The 18112-nt window shown below is 50.4% G+C and overlaps 1 protein-coding gene across 1 annotated transcript in view; it reads left to right on the top strand.

The window, feature by feature from the left end:
- Window positions 1-18112, top strand: part of SLC6A17 (solute carrier family 6 member 17) — a 51919-nt gene that overhangs the window by 12006 nt on the left and 21801 nt on the right. Inside the window, exons 2-6 of the mRNA XM_025392954.1 lie at window positions 4226-4598; window positions 9759-9916; window positions 11653-11779; window positions 12459-12640; window positions 14338-14448. Coding sequence (XP_025248739.1) covers window positions 4313-4598; window positions 9759-9916; window positions 11653-11779; window positions 12459-12640; window positions 14338-14448 — 864 coding nt within the window. The 5' untranslated portion in view covers window positions 4226-4312. The remainder of the gene's footprint in view (window positions 1-4225; window positions 4599-9758; window positions 9917-11652; window positions 11780-12458; window positions 12641-14337; window positions 14449-18112) is intronic.

The raw sequence follows: 18112 nt of genomic DNA on the forward strand, positions 1-18112 counted from the left end.
CCTTCTCTGATCCTGATGCTCCTCACAGACAAGGCTTTGGGGTCATTGGCTGGGTACACTTTGGATTTCCAGGCCCTGCCTGCTGTAAAAGCTGACCTTTCACCGGCACATGGCTTCAGGGAACTGGGGGTGGGGCAGGGAGGGTTGTTCTAAGTCACAGGCTCCACTGGGGTATGAATTGAATGAGAGCTGAAGAAACGGTACCATTTGTGAGCGCCTCTTGGATGCTGCACGGTTCTAAGACCAGTACAACGTATCCTCCTCACAGTACGGTGAGGTAGGCACCACTGGCACCCTCCCTTGACATATGAGGAAACTGCAGCTCAGGGAGGCTAGAAAAGTTGCCCAGGCCAGGTGGCTGGCACGCAGTGAGCCAGGGTTGGAACCCAGGCCGTCTTACTCCCGAGCAGGATCACCAACCCAGGTTGTAAAAAATAAAAAATGGTTTTAAGTGGTCTCAAGCTATTCCAAATATGAGGTACATTTTAATAACAATAATGCTTAACTTTTACTTCAGGCCTTGTTTTTATTAATAACAATATTGCTGGTGTTTCGGATCCAAGCTGGGAGCTGTGGGACCTTTGTCTGGCTTTCTTTGACACTGGGGTATGGTGTGTGGTAGGCCTTTCTAGGGGCTGCCCTAGGTGGACACCAGTTCTGGAGAAGAAAGTGGGCATCACTGAGGTGGTGCAGGATGCTTCTCTCCACCTGCCTCCGCTCCCACGGTCAGCTCTCTTTGGCCTTTCTTGAGAAGAAATGGGATTGACGGGATCAAATATCAATATGGGGGCTTACATATTTTTTAAATGTGTAAAGGTAAACAATGCAAGACTTCCAGGCAGTGGCTGCTACCATTTGGGTCCTTTCTGTGTGCCAAGCTCTGTGCCAGGCACTCTGTGTGTGGCCGCTCCTTGGACCCTCACAGCAGCCCTCCCTGGGAGATGAGAGGCGTCATTAAATGCAATCTTTTCACCCATGAGGAAACGGATGCTCACATAAATAAAGTGCCGTGTCCAAGAGAACACAGCTAGTGTGTGGCCAAGGCCTCAGGGCTGCCCACCTCCCTCAGAGCGCCAGCCCCAGTCCTCACACACAGCACGGCCACGCTTCTCCCTCCCCAGCGCATTTCTGCCCGTCTCTGCCTCTCATTCTGCCCCGCAGCTCTGGCCACCTTGCTGTTCCTGGAATTCCCAGGGCTGCTTCCTTTTTGGGAGCTTTGTGTCTGCTGTTCGCTCTGCCAGTGCTCTTTCCTGTTACTCACGCCTCTGCTCAAATGTCACCTCCTCGGAGATGCCCTTCCTGACTGCCCCCCCAATCCCCGCACCCAGCATAAAAGAGCTGCCTGCCAGCTTGCTGCACCCCTCCGGTGTGATTTTCTTTACAGCGTTTATCACCCCTGGCCATTATATTACACATCGATTTCTTTAGTATTTGGCCCTTCCACGTGAAATGCAAACTCCACAAGAGGAGACAGTTTGCCTGTTTTGTTTGCTGCTGTATCCCTCACCTAGAACAGAGGCTGGCATATAGGAGGCACTCAGGAAATGTATGTCAGGTGAGTGAGTGAGTGAATGAAGTCTCAACTCCAGGCCTGTCCGGCTTCACAGCCCATGCCTCACACTCCCACACCCAGTGGTCTTCTCCCTGTGTCCCCCACCCCTACTGAGTCTGACTCTGTCCCAGACAGGGTGTTAGGAGAACCTGAGTAGCTTCGGGCAATTCAGTTCCTCTCTCTGGGCCTCAGTTTCCTCAGAGATAAAATGGGAACATTGAGCTGGACAATTGCTAGGTCCCTTAAGCTTTAATTTCTGAGTCTGACCCTGCTGTCACCTGGGCATATTCACTGGACACAGAGGGTTCCAGTCATGACTGCAGCCCAGCCCAGTGCCTCAGCCTGGAGGTTTGTACAAGCCCTTTGCATCCTGCAGACCTAATGGCACAGGAGTCCTTGGGCCCCCATCCCTCAGTGTGGGATGCGCATGGCATCAGTGACATCTTGGGAAAAAGGAGGAAGCTCGTGTTAGCTGATGCTCTGTGGTTGCCGGATGCTGCTGTAGGTATCCTTCTCTGGTTTACCAGAATGTCCTTGAGTCCTCCTTGTTTAAAATGATGCTTTTTTTTTCCTCCTAGCCCTTTCTCATCTTGGTGACCGAAGCTGCCATTCACTAGGCTATTTATGGAGAAACATGTGCTCCAGTTGGTCAGCAGCAAGATAAATTCTGCAGACTTGCAGGAAACCCCCTTGGTTTTCTCTAGTTGTGGCTCGATGATCAGTAAATCATACCTAATGCACTGCAGATTGCTCTGCTCAAACTCTGCTGCAGGCAGAGCGGCCGAAGACAGGCTCTGAGCCAAGGAACCCTAGTGATTGTAGGCTCCAGAGGGACCCCCACCCTCTTCCCAGATCTCATCTTTAGTAACAGCTCTGGATGTAAGCTGTAGGGGAGGGGGAGATGCCTTGACAAGCAGCCATTTCTCTGTTTGCATGCCCTGCAGACGGGGGACCTGCTGAGTGAGGAGAGGAGCCCATGCTGGCAGCCCAGGCAAGGACACAGGCCTCTCCATTGCGTAACTCCTAGGGCCGCACTTCACTTGTGTAGCACAAGCAACACGGCAGCCCTGTGGGGGGAGGCTGAGGGCTGAAAGTTCTACAGATGCGCAAGTGCCACCCATGGGGCACCCTTCAGGACACAATGGAGTGTTCAACTTACCCGCTGTGAAGTGAGTCCCAGCAGAGAGCTTGTTATAGGGAATTCTGTGGTCCTCTAACCAGGCTGGCCCTGTCATCGATACTCCAAAGCCGAACCCTGTCTATTCTTGAGGTGTGAGGGGGCAGTCACTAAAGACTCACTGTCCCCTTGGAAGAGGAGGGTAGCAGGTGTCACCTGCTAATGTGGTCCAATACCTGGCTGAGGGAGGGCTAGCCAACCCCATAAACCTCCCAGCTTCATTACATGTGTAACAGGGCCTGGCTGGCAGGTCTCCTTGACAATCAGGACTTGGCTGTGGTCAGCCAGGAGGTCTGGGTTGAGGCTGGCAGGAAGGACAGGCCTGGCCTTTGTACTGCACAACAACCTTGCCTGTGCCATTCAGGTGGCACGCACCTACGAGGAGAACAAACAGGGAGCCCAGCTTCCAGAGACAGCTCTTTCCCTTAATAAAGTAATTACAGAGCTGGGTAAGTTACATCCCTAGAAAGATGCAGGGCAACCGCAGGCTGGGGTGTGTATGTTTAATTTTAAATCCTCCAACCTTCCCTTAATGAGGGGGTGCCTTCAAATGTAACAGAATGGTGGAATTCTTCAAAGGCTTCATTTTCTTGATGCTTTATTTCTTTAAGGGAAAGCATGAAAGACAAATGAGGACTGGCAGGAGCAGGGGAGGGTTTTGCCTCCCCCGCCCGTGTTGTGCAGACATTATCTGCTGTAAAACTGTCGCCGAAGGATGGAGAACCAGCTCTTGGCTGCAGAAGTCCTCAGATAATGTCAGTGCTGAGCAATGACCCAAGATTCGTTGGCACTGAGCAAACAGCTTTTGGCTTCTGGTGCCAGAATCTTTAGCTGAGCCTGGTCAGCCACTCCGGCCAGGGGAATGGAGATGCCATAGGCACTGGTGTCCAGGGGCCCCACGGTGATGGCTCAAGAGCCCTTTTTTTTTTTTTTTCAAATGTTAATATCGCTTTTAATCACCTGGGGATCCTGTAAAAAGGCAAAGATTGATTCAGGAGGTCTGGTGCAAGCCTGAGATGCCGCATTTCTAACCAGTTCCTGATATAATCCCTGCATTTTGAATGAAAAGGCCCTAAGGAAGGCAGGCACTGGCTTCCATGGCTCCCACCAGGTGGTTTTGGCTGAGCAGAACACCTGGAAAGGGAAGGCTCTATGGGCCTCCAGAGGGGCTTGAGCACTCTAAGCTCTGCAGTATGGAAGAGAGAAATGTCTTCAAGAAACGATCTACTTGGGTTTGGCGTATGGCTTTGCCTCTTTTGCCCCTTTAGGTTTACTTTTCAAATAATGCTCGGGTAAAGCCTGTGGAGAAACTGAGTCTGTAGGCCTTGAGCTCCTCACCGGGCAGCCCCTGATGGGGAGGGAGGGCAAGCTCAGTATTTGAGGCCCTTGACCTGCCTCAGAGTGTGATGGGGAGTTGATTTGGGTTGTGTCCACGTTGGGCTCCTGAGCTTCCTAGTGTGGTCAGATAATCCTCTCCTGCTCTCCTGGTTTCCTAGGTCCCTGGATGAGAAGGAGCTGACAGCAGCTGAATTGCATCTTCTCTGTGTGCTGGGGAGCAGGGCTACACGCCCCAGGTGGCATCAATGCCGAAGAACAGCAAAGTCACCCAGCGTGAGCACAGCAGTGAGCATGTCACTGAGTCGGTGGCCGACCTGCTGGCCCTCGAGGAGCCTGTGGACTATAAGCAGAGCGTACTGAATGTGGCTGGCGAGGCAGGCGGCAAGCAGAAGGCAGTGGAGGAGGAGCTGGATGCAGAGGACCGGCCGGCCTGGAACAGTAAGCTGCAGTACATCCTGGCCCAGATTGGCTTCTCTGTGGGCCTTGGCAACATCTGGAGGTTCCCCTACCTGTGCCAGAAAAATGGAGGAGGTAAGAGACAGCTCTGCCTGCATCAGGGGTCCCCTGCAAATAGGCCGGGCTGAGGGTGAAAAAGAACACCCCTTTGCTGAGGCAGAACTGGAGCCCTTGTAGGTTGGAGCTCAGGATTCCAGAGTAAGATGCCCCAGGAATGGCTATAATGATGGTTAGTAGCTACCAAGAGACTACAGGACATGATAAGAAAGTGGGCTCTGGCTCCAGACTGCCTGGGTTCAGATTCCAGCCCTGCCAATCAAATTTTGGACCTCCTACAAATTGCTTAACCTCTCTGTGCCTCATCTGCAAAATGAGAATAATAGCAGTTCCTGCCTCACAGGATAGTTGGGAGGATTAAATGAGCTTTACGTGCAGAACGGGCAACACACGACCGGACACGGTAAGGGGCACCTGTTGGCCATTATTACTAAATGCTTACGAGGTGCTAGGCACTGTTCTAAGGGCTTAATGGATATTAGGGCTAAGTGCCTGAAGCTGCTGATATTTGAGCATCTTAGAACAACCAAAGCACCAATTTTATGTGATTCAGCCATCGAATCTTCCCAACAGCCTTATATGAAGGAGTTGTTAGCATCTTTGTTTTAGAGACTACAATACTGAGGCACAAATTGGTTAGATAACTTGTTCAAGGTTGTGTGTGACCAAGGTTACAGCTAGTGATAAAGTCAGGATTCAAACCTGGACAGGCTTGCCCAGAGCCTGGGCACTTAGCCTCCACAGCTACTGCCTCTGGGTAAGAGGGGCCTTCACACTGTCCCCTAGGCTTGAATCCCTCTTGAGGATGTTGCCCCTGGTATCAAACCACTACCACCACTTCCAGCCCCCAGGAATTGTCCAAAGGCAGCTTTTCCTGAAACCAGGGATCAACTAACTAAACATAAAGAAAACCCAATAGGCTGGAAACAAAGAGATTTGCAAGCCCAGACCTCTGGTCCTGAGAAAGTCAACTAGCGAGAGCTCTTATGTTCCTGAGTCCCTGTGCCTGGCGTGGCATGCTCCAGCCTGTTTGGTGGCCCCAGCTTGGCAGGCATTTTACTCCAGCTCCTTCCTTCCTTCCTTGGTTGTGGAACTCTTGCCATGTAGCCTCTTCCAAAGACGCAGTCCCCTCCTCTCCAGGATGCGCCTTTCCCTAGTTCAGAAGGCCACGTTTGACTGGGAGGCTTCTCCTCCTGTCCAGTTTCTTTTGAAGGGCAGGGAGTGAGAATGCCCACCTGAACTCTTGTGATTGAATTAGGCCAAAGGCTTCCATCTTTCCCCCATAGCAAGCTATATTAGCTGCATAGTCTCCTTGCTTGAAAGATCTTTTTTACTTTTTAATAAGTAGCCATCGATCAGAGCTTGTGGCCTGCGTGGCATGATAACTGAGTTGATATAAGACTAGTCCAAAGCAAAGATATAAAAGTGTATGGTTTCCTTATGCACTGTGAGATGTCGAGAAGAGCTCCAAGGCGCCTAAAATGACTTCAAAGGACATGTGGCATTGGAGGACTTAGCTGGGAATCTCTAACCTTGTTCTCTCTAGCTTAGATGATCAGTTCTGCCTGGGCACTTGGTGATGAATTAGAGTCCCTTTCTATGCCACACACAAGCACTCACACCCAGGACGGTGTTCTTGCCACAGTCTGACTGTTCACAATGACACCAGTCACCATGGCACCAGACATAAAGAACTACCCTAGAGGAAAAGCATTGTCAGTTCTCAGAATTCTGAGCTTTCCATTCCACATTCCTGCCTTCCTTTTTCTATCTTCTCTGATTCCTGCAATCCCTTTTTATCTCTACCTTTAACTGTCCCATATTTTTACAGGTTTTTTTTTTTGTTTTTTTTGTTTTTTTTGTTTTTGTTTTTTTGAGACAGAGTCTTGCACTTTCCGCCCAGGCTGGAGTGCAGTGGCTGGATCTCAGCTCACTGCAAGCTCCGCCTCCTGGGTTTATGCCATTCTCCTGCCTCAGCCTCCTGAGTAGCTGGGACTACAGGTGCCCGCCACCTTGCCCGGCTAGTTTTTTGTATTTTTTAGTAGAGACAGGGTTTCACCGTGTTCACCAGGGTGGTCTCGATCTCCTGACCTCATGATCCGCCCGTCTCGGCCTCCCAAAGTGCTGGGATTACAGGCTTGAGCTACCGCGCCCGGCCTTTTTTTTTTTTTTTTTTTTTGAGGCAGAGTCTCGCTCTGTCGCCCAGTCTGGAGTACAGTGGCGGGATCTCAGCTCACTGCAAGCTCTGCCTCCCGGGTTTACGCCATTCTCCTGCCTCAGCCTCTCGAGTAGCTGGGACTACAGGCGCCCACCACCTCACCCGGCTAGTTTTTTGTATTTTTTAGTAGAGTCGGGGTTTCACTGGGTTAGCCAGGATGGTCTCGATCTCCTGACCTCGTGATTCGCCCGTCTCGGCCTCCCAAAGTGCTGGGATTACAGGCTTGAGCCACCGCTCCTGGCCCTTTTACAGGTTTTTGTTTGTTTGTTTGTTTGTTGAGACGGAGTCTATAGCAAGTCGTCTTAAATATTTTTTAGGAGGAGGCAAATTATCACAGGAAGAAGACAGCTGTTTGGTCTGAGAGTTGAGTCTGTGCTTTTGAGCCATAGTCGATCTAATCAAACTTTGCATAGTTCTGGACAGAAACTCTGGAACACTCTCCTTAGCTCCACGAAATGTTGACATCTCCCTAGTTTGCTTTTCCTTCTGTTTATTTTTATGAGAAAAAGGCAAGTGTTCAACCATTGCTTACTATGGGTAAGCCACTCATTCAATCTTTGCAACAGCCTTGTGTGATAGGTGTTGGGTCAAAGCTTATGAAATGGCCATTTTTGTAAGTCAAAAATGGTCAAATATCAGCAATTTTATACGTAACATTTTCATCCTCTTCAACCAGATGAGAAAACAGCAGCACAGAGAGATCAAATATTTTCCCAAAGTTGCACAGCTAGTAAGTCATTAAAACCAGGAGGTCTGACTTCAGGACCTGGCTCTTACCACCAAGATGGTCTTTTAAACCCCAGGAATAACCTCAGGGTTTGCCAGAAGTGAGGCTTAGAATACTGACCGAGGCATAGATGATAAGAGATCCAGAAGGCCTCAGAGATCCTGGATCCTGGCCCTGTCCTGATAAATCTCCTAACATCCTGAACAGTGCTCCCCGCTATTTGGATGAACAACTTGAGGCTCCCAAAAGCTGTTGAAACATAAAAGGAAATCCAGTTGTGTCCCCAGGTTGTATTTTCTAAGGCAGAAGAGGGTGCTGTTGCATTTTCTAGTGATTGCAACAAAGGTTGATATGAAAAAGTACCTCTGATTAACCACAGATTCTGCCTATCTTGACCGTGGCCCCCTGAGCGCTCTGGTTAGTTTAGGCTTTGGAGTGGTAGAGAGACCTGTAGTCAACTCAGGGCTGGCAGCCTGCCTGAGGTGGACAGAGCCTGGATGGTGAGGGGCCAGTACCTTGTCTTTGCACTCCCACCCCTGTCACTCTTTGGCAGCAGTTACCTGGAGGCTTGCCCTGATTCTTTGGGGAGAAAAAAGAGGCATCCAGAGAAGGTGCCAACCCACTTTGCAGACACCCTGAAACTCACCTCCCTGCACATCTTGCCCCATCCAGAACACTGGGGCGAAATACAAAACCAGTGAGGCTGTCTCCCTTTGCCCTCCTGCAGCAGATCACTTAGCTCCTCTTCCATTTCCCCACACCCAAGACCAAGAGACTGAGTTAAAGACAGACCCAGGGGTCTAAGCATGTGGCCCTTTGGGCCCTCTCTCCTTTGAGCACCATGATGGGACTGCTTGTTAGTGACGAGTTGAATGTATGTGTGCATCTAGTGAGTGAGATGCTGTCCTATAAAGCTCGGTGGGTTGCCTCCCCAGAAGGTTTTCCTGATTAGCTCCATGGGACCCTGGCCCCTTCCTCAGCATGTATGTGCTTGGTTGGCCTGTGTGACTAGTCTTTGGGGGGGTGGGTGTGTGTATACACATGCGTGCTCATATTACTCATGTGACTCTGCGTGCCTCCCCAGCAGATCGTGAACCGTTCTAGGATGGTGTCTGTGCCTTCTGTTACTCCACTGTCCCCTGCTGCATGTGCATGGCACAGAGTGGACCTGCAGTAAATAGTTAATTGTTGCCAAGTGGCAGAATTTGTGCCTAGGAGATGCCCGATTGCCAGTGTTCATTGGCAGATTGGGCACATGTTGGTGAATATGTGGGATGTTATGTTATGGGGTCAGAGCAGTGTATCTGGGGGCTTCTGGAGGCTCTCTACTGGCAAGGCTTAGTCAGAGAGTGCTGGGTGACCATCAGGGCCCTGGTGACTGGGGCTGGCCTGACAGTGTGTGACAGATAGGCAGGGCCTTGCTAACAGGACTAGGTTGTTGGCACAGCTCTCAGCGGGGTGCACTCATCTGTGTCCAGACATGGTTTTAATTCTCCTGCTAAATGCCCTGTCACTTGGAATTGAGATTGTTTCTGCAGTGAGGCCCAGGACAGGACAGCAAGATTAATTTATCATCTGGAATCTTTAGCGAGACCCATTCTATCCTTTATGATCCTCCTGGCCACGCTTTTCTGAACTGCTAATTTCTCTCCCGTTTCTCTCAATTAGCTGGAGATTAATGGCAAAGCTGGTCAGGCCCCCCTCTCCCTGGAGAGCTTCCAAGCTCTGCTTCCCTGGAGCTGCCCAGTCTGCTGCATCAGCGTCTGGTTCAGACTCTGGGAAGGCTGCACCCAGTGTCTGTGCGTCTGGGGGCGAGTAAGCCCCCATGCCATCTGCGGCTGCTTCTCTGTGGGCAGTAGGGGGTGTGAACAGGTGTCCACGGAGCACCTCATGAGGTGAGTGTGTCTGCCGCTTGTGACTTGACATGTGGATTCTGGAGAAGCAGTGCAATGTCTGTCTGTTTCTGAACCTAGCCTTGTGAGTTGACATGCATACACTTCCTGCCTTAGTGTTTCAGGTCAGGGGAGCCAAAGGGGAGAAGGTGGGTCCCGGTGGGCTGCTGTGTGGTAGGCCACGCTTAGGGCCAGATCATTCACGGAGGAGCACCGAGACTGGTGACAACTTGCGGATGACCAGAGATGTGGCTGAGACTGGAGGACATGGCTGTAGCGCCTTCCCTCACTCTGCTGCTGTGCTCCAGAGCCCCTCTGCCATCCCTCTGCTCTCCCTGCAGGTGCTTACCTGGTGCCCTACCTGGTGCTGCTGATCATCATCGGCATCCCCCTCTTCTTCCTAGAGCTGGCCGTGGGCCAGAGGATCCGCCGCGGCAGCATTGGTGTGTGGCACTATGTGTGTCCCCGCCTGGGGGGCATCGGCTTCTCCAGCTGCATAGTGAGTCAAGGGCTGGGGCAGGCACTGAGCGGGAGGCAGGGGGCTGCCCCTGGGCATTGGAGAGGAGGTCACCGAGTTTCCAGGCCAGAGTCCTACATCAGGACGAGGGCAGGGAGGGGGATTCTCAACATGGGAATTATTCACAGCTGGGGTTCCAAGACCCCAGTCACCCTGTTTCCTAAACTGAAAGTCGACCACATTGCCTGAAACAGTGTGGAAGATTTGCCACTGGTGCTAACGAGGAAAAGCTGGGACATATTCACGTGGGGCCGCCTGGGACAGCTCAGCCAGAGTTCTCTGGGGACATATGGACTAGCCCAGATGCCCTTCTCTGCTTACCAGTCCCTCAGCTCCCCATGAGGGAGGTCCCTCCTCTTTCCTTGGTCAAAGAGTATTTTAATAAGGCAAGTAGGGAGCTCAGGAAAAGGCAGGCCTGGGGCTCTGGGTCTCCTTGCCATTTTGCTGTGCCAAAGAGCAGAGTTGGAGAACTCACACAGGAAACTTAAAGTCAACCCAAGGCGGATGACGCTTTGGAAAGTGAGAGACAGGGAGACTCCCGTGGCCCTGGATGGAGAACTTTGTGAGGTCTCCAGGCTCATCCACAAGGCTACAGACGAGACCCTGCTCAGAGCTCTAGATGAGGAAACAGCATCCCTTAAGGGGCCTATAGGGGCCCATGCTTACTGCTCACACCTGGGATAAAGACTGGAATGAACTTCTGGAAGGGACTAAGGATCCTGCCAGGCCTGGCAGTAGGGCCAGCCCAGACTTGCCTCAGGCAGAGACTGGGAGAAGGCCTATTGCAGCCCCCTGCTCTCATGTCAACCATCAGCTTTGCACTGGCCAATGCCATGTATTCTGCTGGGGCTGGCTGTGTGCTGATACACAGGAGTGTGTGTATGGTCTCCCACTTGTACTGAAATCACACAAGTAAAGGAAGTGGGCATCTCACTCTGTGCTCCCAGAAAGTTCTGCTGTATGAGCAGCTGCTCCTGCACACACATGCTCAGGTGAGACTGATGAAGCAAGTGGCCCTCAGCTCTCACACTGACGCCCGTCTCACTGCCGCAGGAGACAGTCATGGCTCTGGAAGGGACCACTCTGTGTCCAGAGTGGATGCAGCAAATCCCTGCCCATAGAAACATTCCTTTCAAAGAAGCCCCTTGGACCCTCAGGCAGAGTCCATGCACTCCTATTTTAAATAAAATTCGACTAAAGTTAGTTATTGTGTTTCCAAGAAATGACAAGAGCCATCTTTCTAGAGGCGGGCTGCTAACACGCCCAAGAGGGAGTAGAATCCACAAGAAACACCCGGAGAGTCTGTAAAAGCACAGCAATCTGGATCTGTTTACTGTAGGGGTCAAAGCTGTGCGTGCCTTCACAATCCTGGAGGGCATCTCTGCCATTACCATCCCGAGTCATCAGGAAATGAGGAGGAGAAAGGACTTCAGGTATCTTAGAAGAATTTCAGACTGGAAAGGATTAACATTTTGAGTTTGTTGCTTAAAAGAGAGAACTTTAACATCTGAAAAATTCCTTTGTGGATTCCCTGAATACCAGATGAATGGAGCGTGAGGGGAGCTCCTCCACGGCCCACACCCCATCCCTCCTTGCCTCCCTTGAGGCTGTGCTGCTGTGTTCTGTGTCGCTGCCCATGTGCTGGGCCTCGGGTTGGGCGTGGGGGCAGGGTGGAGTTGCCTGCAGCCTCAGTAACCCCGCAGCGGGCTTGTCCCCAGGTCTGTCTCTTTGTGGGGCTGTATTATAACGTGATCATCGGGTGGAGCATCTTCTATTTCTTCAAGTCCTTCCAGTACCCGCTGCCCTGGAGTGAATGTCCTGTCGTCAGGAATGGGAGCGTGGCAGGCAAGTATGGGGCCCAGCTGGGGATGCCAGCCAGCCCTGTCCCAGGAAGGGGTCTCACAGGCTTAGCGCACACATTTGGAATTTCAGACTTGTTGTGTCACCTTGGATAAGTCACTTAACATCTCTGATCCTCATTTCCCCTTCCCCAGTGGGAATGGTCTCTTTTCCAGCCTATTTCTGACAGGATTGAATACAATAATGAGTGTAGGTGAAACTCTGGAAAGTGTGACTTTAATTGTTATCACTCACCCTGTTATTCCACTGCGCAGATAAGGAAACCGAGGCCCAGAAGCGACTTTCCCATGTTCACACCACTCATCTAACCAATGATCTGGGATGAGAATCCAGGTCTCTAGCTCCCAGCTCAGGACCTTCCCCAAGGAACTTTAGGCCAATTCAGCCTCACGTTTCCTCCCTTCCATGGAGAGACGTGGGCAGCGGGAGGCATGGGTGGGAATCAGCCAGGCCGGTGTGTCCTGAAGCCTCCCAGACCCCACTGGGAGCCTAGGATTCCTCAGGGTCTGCCAGATCCTGGCTAACCCAGAATGAGCACAGCCCCTCCCAGCTGTGCACCCTCAGCTGCTCCCTCACCCACTACTGCCCTGAGTGGGGGTCCAGCAGAGGAAGTGACCCCATAGTCCCCGCCACTGAGGCCCTGTGACCTTTGCTGCTATTTCAGTGGTGGAAGCAGAGTGTGAAAAGAGCTCAGCCACTACCTACTTCTGGTACCGAGAGGCCTTGGACATCTCTGACTCCATCTCGGAGAGTGGGGGCCTCAACTGGAAGATGACCCTGTGCCTTCTCGTGGCCTGGAGCATCGTGGGGATGGCTGTTGTTAAGGGCATCCAGTCCTCGGGGAAGGTGAGTGCTGGGGGGCACCCAGGACCCAAATGGGGAACAGCAGAAAGGCATAGAGGGCACAGGGCAAAGAATTTCAGGCTGCCCCTTACAGGGTCTTCCAGGGGAGTTTGGGCTGTGGATGGCTCTGGTTGATGACACGGGCCCCCAGAGGAGGGCGTGGAAGTATCATTTCTATAGTATTGCTCACCATGGACAGCCCACCCGGAATGGAATAGCTAGAAAGTCATTGCCCTGGACCCCAGCCGCTTCCATGCTCAGATAACTCAGGCCTGCTCTAATGCAAACATTAGAGAAGAGGAAAACTAGAAGTATTGACCCAGGGACTTCTGTCTAGATTCTAGACCCTCAGGTTCCCAAGAGCAAAAGCCCTGGAAGAACCAGCTTTGAGCAGTTTTTGGTGAAAACCAGCAGCTTGCCATGACTACAGCTAAAGGGCCCTTTGAGCAGGTAGATGCTATAAGTGAAGGGGGCCTTGGAGGTTTCAGGGGGCAGCTCCATAGCAGTCTCTGAGGGGTAGACCAGCCAAGCCCCACACCTCTTCCCAGCATTTCAGATCCCCTTTAAATAAGGGCCCTTTCTTACTTGTCACCTATCAGTATTCATGTGCTGCCAGGGATGGAAAGGACTGGATTAGAGATCCTGTATCCCAGGCTACTCATTTTACAGATGAGGAAAGTGAGGCCCAGAGAGGGGAAAGCACCTCAGCTAACATCACGCAGCCAGTCAGTCTCAGAGCTGCAGCTAGAACCCTGGCTGTTTGAGGCTTCAGGTTCTTTACTGGATTTGATGAGCAAGGAAGCTAAGCTCTTGAAAGGTAGAGTGACCCCAGCCACTGACCTCTTCCCTTTCCAGAGGCTGAGATAGTAGCTGATGCTTCATGGCACTTCTCAGGTACTGCCACCCATGAACGCATTTGGTCCACAGCAACGTTATGAGTTAGGGATGATTCCACCTATTTTAGAGATGAGGAGATGGAGGCTCACGGAGGTTAAATGAAATGCCTGAGGTCACATGTTGGTAAATGGTAGAGCCAGGGTTACAAGTCAGGCAGCCTAACACCAGACATGCATTCTCTTAGCCTTTACACCACCCTGCCCAAACAGCCCTCTTCCTTTGTTTCAGTGCAGCAAACATTTTGTGAGCATCTGTTTTGTGTGAGGCTGTGTACCACGCGCACAGGGATATAGACATGTGCGAGAAATGCGGTGCTAGAGAAGAGCACACGATTCATCCTCATAAGGGGCTAGGGACTTCTTCAGATGTCTTCTGCTTGGGAGCCGTGTCTATAACCTCCTGCAGGTCTTCCGTGAAAGGAGCTCTAAGGACAGGGGAGATCCTTAGGAGGCCCACTGGGGGAGTGAGACATGGGAGAATCAGGAGGGGACAGCAAAGGACTCCCTCACCCTCTTGGCAGCCCTCTGGGGTGAGGAGGCTGTTAGCTCAGCCCTGCCAGCTCTGGAAAGGAGAAAACCAACCCCAGGCACAGCAGCCATGCAGACTCCAGCTTGTCCTGTTCCTGCTTCTGCCTTGGCTCCCTGCCAGATGTGTGGCAGGCTTGGCCCTATGCCCAGGGGTTCCAGGGTTCTGCTTTCTGCTGCCATCAGGGGCAGCTCATGTGCCCCAGATGTGAGCAGGGATGGGGGGTACCAGCTGCAGGAAGGGCTCTGCCTGATGGGGGGTGCCTATCCTCTCTGCAGGTGATGTATTTCAGCTCCCTCTTCCCCTATGTGGTGCTGGCCTGCTTCCTGGTCCGGGGGTTGTTGCTGCGAGGGGCAGTTGATGGCATCCTACACATGTTCACTCCCAAGGTAAGGGTTTGGGGCTCCCACATGCCAGGGAACAGCAACAGGTCTACTGGGCCTGGTCAGCTTCATGCAATTTCATGGAATTTAATGCACTCCAAATACCTGCTATATGTTGAGTATTGTGCCAGGCCCTGGAGAGATGCACAGGGAAGGGGGCATGGGCCCTGCCCTCTTCCAAAGAGAGGCATGTCACATCGATTTGGGTGAAATTATAAAAGCTTCAGAAAGGTGGTAACAACTGAAAGAGCCTTAGGGAACAGGTAGGATTGCAGTGAACTGCCAAAGGACATTATAATCAAAGGGAACTGCATGAGCAGGGGTGTGGAAAAACACTGGACATGCTTGAGGCAACAGTGGGAAGTCAGGTTTGGCTAGGGCATGAGAGCAGGGAGCTTCATTCATTCATTCATTCATTCATTCATTCATTCATTCATGGGGGCTTTCATTGTGTGGCAGCAGGAACCAAGAAGATGCCTAAGAGAAGAAAGCTCCTGGGAATCTCCCCTTGTATCCAAATCAAAGGAAAGAAGTCGCTATTTTATTAAAGATAATAGACTACATGAGTAGTGATTTTAACCTTAGCAAAGCCGTTCACACTTCCTCTTAATTCCCTCGATAGCCCAGGGAGCAAGATGAGCAGGATCACTGTTCACATTTCATGAAGGGTGCAGCAGAGGCACGGGCATCCTGAAGATGTATATGCAGGTTCCCTAAAGATGGTCTGTCTCCACCCATGGCCTTGCCTGTCTATGACCCTTCAGACCACTGGGCACAACTGGCATGCCTCAGTTCATGGACGAATAAAAGATTTTCAAATGCAGATTGGCATTCCCTTCAAGTTGCCATGTACACTGGCAACCCCAGCTGGTCAGGCTGAGAGTCCATCTCTGAATGCCAGCTGATCAGTAGCAACCAGCAGGGACCTGGTGAGATTATAGCCCATGGGCACAGGGTCAGAGCTCAGCCAGGCCAGCTTGAATTCTTCAGTGTTCATTGGTGCCACCTTGCACATGTGTGTACACACACACACCCCTTTACACAAACAGTTTGTGCAGGATGACACAGGAAGAAGAACCCAGATCTGATAGGGTTGGAAATCCCCGTAGGCTCCTGATGTTTTGGGTGTAGCACTGGTTAGGGCACATGCCACTCCATAGTCACCAGACAGTGCCTAAATGGTCCCTCAGTGTTCTTGGATATATTATCTGAGGTTTACACATGACCAACTTCAAAGATCCACTTTATGAAGCACTTAATGAATCTCCTGAGGCATGAATGTGAATCCTCAGCCATGTGGCTGGCCGTAGGGTTGTTGTAAACACATGATATCTGACAAAGAAAAAAAAATAACCTGGTTTCTTTGGGAGAAAATAGCCATGAAAAGAAAGCCAACTGTTTGTAACAAATTACAACTGTATCTCTAGAACCATGATCAGTCTAAAATGTTCACTTCAGTTTTCCAGTTCTACTTTACTAAACTTTAGGAGGAAATTATATGCTCTGGTGTTGTTCCTTAAGTGTGGAACTTCACAAAGGTCTCCAGATGGGCTCCTCAATGGTGTTAAGAGCCACCTGTATGTAACTCTAGGAGCAAGAGGAACAGATTCATAGGAGCAGCTGCTGGTCTCAACACACACAATACTGCTCCCCACTGGATTCAGACACACTTTAAATTATCTCTTTAATTATGAAATATCTCAGGCGTATAAACACATATCTAATAATATAATAAAAATTCTTAGGAAATAAAATATTACAGATGCCATTAAAGTGCCAGCATAGCCCTCCCTGATCCCATTCCCTTCCCTGCCCAAAGATAGCAACTGTCTTATTCCATTCCTGCTGCTACAACAAAAATTCTTTAGACTGGATAATTTATAAACCATTGAAATTTATTGCTCACAGTCCTGGAGGCTGGGAAGTCCAAGATCAAGGCACCCAGCTTCAGTATCTAGTATCAAGACTCTGCTTCAAAGATGGTGCTTTCTCACTGCATCCTCACATGGCAGAGGTTCAGGGGAACTCACTTGAGCCTCTTTTTATAGGGGCACTAATCCCGTCAGGGCTCCACTGTCATGACCTAATCACCTCCCAAAGACCCCCACCTCTTAATACTATCACACTGAGTATTAGGTTCTGTCATGGGAATTTTGAAGGGATACTAACATTCAGATAATAGCAGCCACTATCCTGAATTTGGGATTTGTCTTGATCATACATTCTTTGAAATTTGTTATACATATATGTGTATCCATAAACAATGTTTAGCATTTCTGCATACTTTTAACCTTTACATAAATGGCATCATATTATATGTATTCTGCAACTTGCTTTTATTTTTGCTTCACATGATTTTTTAAGTTTTACCAATTTTGGTGTATAGCTCTAGTGCATCAGTTTTCATGGATGCATAGTATTTTGCTGTAGGACTAGACTGAAATTTGTTTATTCATTCTCTAGTTAATGATCATTTAAGTTGTTTCCAGTTTTCACCATTGCTAATAATGTTACAATAAACACTACGCAGGTCTTCATGCATACATGTTTCTCTAGGGTATCTATGTTTAGGAGTGGAATTGCTGTCTCAAAGGGTATGCACATCTTCAGTCTGATTCGATGTTGACTAAATTGCACTCCCAAATGGTTGTATCTGCTAACACTCCCACAAGTTGTACATGAAAATCCCAGTTGTTCCACATTTGGCAGTCTTCAATTTTTGCCAATTAGATGGGTGCAAAATGGTTTATGTATACTTTCCTTTCCCTCTCCTCTCCTCTCCTCTCCTCTCCTCTCCTCTCCTCTCCTCTCCTCTCCTCTCCTCTCCTCTCCTCNATACTTTCCTTCTCCTCTCCTCTCCTCTCCTCTCCTCTCCTCTCCTCTCCTCTCCTCCCCTCCCCTCCCCTCCCCTCTCCTCTCCTCTCCCTCCCTTCCCCTCCCCTCCCCTTCCATTTCCTTTCCTTTCTTTTTTGAGGCGGAGTTTTGGTCTTGTTGCCTAGTCTGGAGTGCAATGGTGCGATCTCGGCTCACCGCAACATCCGCCTCCCAGGTTCAAGCTATTCTCCTGCCTCAGCCTCCCGAGTAGCTGGGATTACAGTCATGCACCACCACACCCGAGTAATTTTGTATTTTTAGTAGAGACAGGGTTTCTCCATGTTGGTCAGGCTGGTCTCGAACTCCTGACCTCAGGTGATCTGCCCGCCTTGGCCTCCCTAAGTGCTGGGATTACAGGCGTGAGCCACTGCGTCTGACCTTGGGGTGCTTCTTTCTAAAACGGTTTCCTGGATGTTCAGGAAACCATGTGAATCCACTTTGGCATTTGCAGAGGCCAGGGTCTTCTTGAGACTTTAAAAAATCAAATCCAGGAGCCAGGCGCAGTGGTGTGTGCCTGTAATTTCAGCTACTTGGGAGGCTGAGGTAGAAGGATCTTTTGAATCTAAGAGTTAGATACCAGCCTGAGTAACAGTAGTGAAACCCCATCTCCAAAAAGTAATTAATTCATTAAAAATCAACATAAAAATAAAGTGACTCTCCTGAAGCTACACAGCTGGCAAGAAGCAGGGGAAAACCTGAACTAATGTCCACAGACTCCACATCCCATGCTTTTCAGCTGATAAACTGGGTTCATGGAAATTGGTGGCTGAGAGCCAGGTGGCAAGAGTGGAGGGTT

Source organism: Theropithecus gelada, chromosome 1 (genome assembly GCF_003255815.1).
Source record: "Theropithecus gelada isolate Dixy chromosome 1, Tgel_1.0, whole genome shotgun sequence".
Lineage (NCBI taxonomy): Eukaryota > Metazoa > Chordata > Mammalia > Primates > Cercopithecidae > Theropithecus > Theropithecus gelada.